This window comes from Pteropus vampyrus, unplaced genomic scaffold, assembly GCF_000151845.1.
Source record: "Pteropus vampyrus isolate Shadow unplaced genomic scaffold, Pvam_2.0 Scaffold368, whole genome shotgun sequence".
NCBI lineage: Eukaryota > Metazoa > Chordata > Mammalia > Chiroptera > Pteropodidae > Pteropus > Pteropus vampyrus.
In genome coordinates this window covers 1,300,405-1,303,183 of record NW_011889149.1, presented here as the reverse complement: position 1 = coordinate 1,303,183, position 2,779 = coordinate 1,300,405, and the positions used below count along the sequence as shown (strand labels likewise).

Sequence of the window (2,779 nt, the reverse complement as noted above, 5' to 3'; positions counted from 1 at the left end):
CAGTCAAGATTTATCAACTCCAAATGTCCGTGACACCGACGTTTGGAAACCCTGCTTTTTCATAAAAGGCTTCTGCCCAGCCCTGCCACTGAAGAGAGTTCCATGGCTTCAAACAGCAACGATTTTTTAAATGACTACTTCGCAGCAAACACGAAGAGGCCCCAGGCGAAAACCAAAAAGTTTGCCTCTAGGTCACTGGATCCGGGTGGGAGGAAGAAATCAAAAGCCATGGCTGCCGGACCCTCTTGCATCAAGGACATAACTTGAGGAGAAATGGCCCACTGGATCACGCCCAGTCCAGGTGACACATTCCAGAAGCCACGACGGTCCCCTCTGCCTGAGCTCTGGCTGAAACCCTTGGCCAAGGGCCTCTCCCTGCCCTGCAGGTCTCTCCTCTGCATGTCTGAGGCTGCTCAGTGCCCCGTCCCTACCCCCTCGCCACTGCCCTTCCTTGACACCAGAGAATCACCACTCTTTCCAAGATCTAATACACAACCCTTTTCCAGAGAGCGGGAGGAAGTGAGGCTTAATTCGTGACAGCTTTGAGCTCCCAGGCCACAGCCAGAGCTGGGCGTCGGGCTGCAGCTCACAAAAACCTCAGTGGTCAAAGATGCTGCTGCCAGGTGGACCGGGGGGTGGCAGGGCCAGGGGACCACTCTTGGGTGCGGTCTCTCCAGATGTCTGAGAAAAGCCCTCAGAAAGGAAGCTATTCCCAGTGATGCACTAAAACCGCACCCAGGTCTGGAGCAGATAAACCCAAACCCAAACAGACAGAGGCTTCACAGCCATTTGGGGGATGAGCTAGGACACAGTGAAATACTCATTAATACATCCACAGAAAACAGAAAACGCCTTTGTGCTCGAGTAAATTCAAGTGTGCCTTTGCACCGCAGCCTTCCTCCTCCTCCTGTCTGGCTCGAGCCAGTATGGAAATGAACTGGCAATCTCCATGCACATAAAAATCAGACGGTGCAGACTGTGTGGCCCATATTTTAATTAAAAACATGTCATGTGGATATGTTTAAGAGTTGTTTATAATGCCAATATTTAACTCCTATACATAGAAAACTCTAGACGCTGAGATGTCCACCCCGACCAACACCGGGGACTCGGGTTGTTGGGAAGGCCCGTTAAAGGGGTAAGTCACCTACACCTGACAGAACGCCCCCCGTTGGCAGGGTACTCAGCAAGACCAGGGGTCAGTTCATGTGACAAAGGAGCTCCCTTCTTTCCTTCAGATGTTGCAGGCCCAGTACGGGCTCGTCCTCCGCCCTCCCTCGCTGTCAGATCGCTGGTATTTTCACTGTAATTTCTCACTGCTATTAACGAGCTTCTTCATAACCAAATTTTCCAGACAACTAAATTTAAATGCAAAACCTTTGCATGTTCAACTTCCTTGCTGGATGTTTCTTTTTTTCTCCCCTAAAATGCATTACACACCTCCTTGACTTTTCAAGCAGAGGAGACCGAACGTGACTCACATATTCTTGATGAGCCTGGATCGTCACGACCTAAGTGGCCAGTCCCCCGAGCCGCTGCACAGACGCCCTCAGAGGCTCCGCAAGTGTGCGGGGTCTGTGCACCTACGCCGACGCGACTCCTCAATTCTGAAGGTCACTACATCGTTTTTCGGGGTTTTTTTGTTTTTCTTTTGTTTTGGGGTTTTGGCCATCACCCCCTTGAACATGCCCACCCTCAGGGTTCCCCCCCTCCCCCCCACTTCCAACGTGCTGGGACCAGTCTGCTCTGCAGCCCGTGGAGCTGCCCCAGAGAGGACACCTAGCACTGTGACTCCGAAGCTGGTGCCCCTGGGCCGCTCCTCGGTCTCCTCCCAGGCAATCTAGTGGTGAGGACTGGTGCGGGGAGGCCTGAGATCTCGATGCAGTGTGGACGCACCGTGCCAGGGCGTCCAGCTCAGGCCGCATTACTATTGCCAGACTTTGGTGTTATGTGAGAGTGGGAAGAACATGAATAAGGATCTACGAGAACAGGAAAAGATTCACACACACGCACACACAAGGAGAGAGCAGGCATTTGCCCTCTGTGGTCTGTTGTGCATTGCGTTTCTGATTAATTGAGGCTGCCAGGTAAGTGAAGTACTCTTGGAGATACAGTTATAACTCACACTTCCCTGGTGGCACCACTAATATGATGTCCCATATATCCATTCTTGGAGCTGCGTCCTGCAGGAGGCCGCTGAAACTGGCACTTTCCACATGTTTTTGTATACGAGTCTTTCACCCCTCCAACACAGAACACGAGGGCTTCGGATGACGAGGCTACGTACAGATGTCCCTTCTCTCCAGACTGTTCCCCAGCAGACCTGAGGTTCCCATCCCCTCCTAACCTGAACTCTGTTCTAAGACGCAGACCCACACTGAAGCACGAAGTCGGGTGCCTGGGGAAAGTGGCCTGGAATTCTACTTTCTAACAAGTCAGCGTTAGAGCGCACACATGCATGAGCACGCGCACACACGTGCACGCGCACACACACAGAATGTGCTGTGCGTTTGACTTCGAATCTTGCAAGGCAACGAGGAAATTGATTTGTTATCCAGGCATATTATGTCTAGTGATCCAGACAGAAGCATTAGCTTTCAATTATCTGATATGTTTAGCATTATAAACAAACCGTCTGGAGCAACAGCTCCATGGAGCCTAGGCACCAAGGGGGCTGGGGAGGAGCCGCATCGGATCACACCAGCCAAGTCACCCGGCTCTCCCTCCACTGACAGCTGTCAGAGGGGATACTAGATGCCTGGGGAGCGGACCCGTGAGC

General features: G+C 52.2%; 1 protein-coding gene across 1 annotated transcript in view; it reads right to left on the bottom strand.

Moving 5' to 3' along the window:
- Positions 1–1,925, bottom strand: part of NTRK3 (neurotrophic receptor tyrosine kinase 3) — a 59,334-nt gene extending 57,409 nt beyond the window's left edge. The window contains exon 1 of the mRNA XM_011379693.1: positions 1,897–1,925. Within this exon, the coding sequence (XP_011377995.1) occupies positions 1,897–1,925 (29 nt within the window). The remainder of the gene's footprint in view (positions 1–1,896) is intronic.
- Positions 1,926–2,779: the final 854 nt, after the last annotated feature.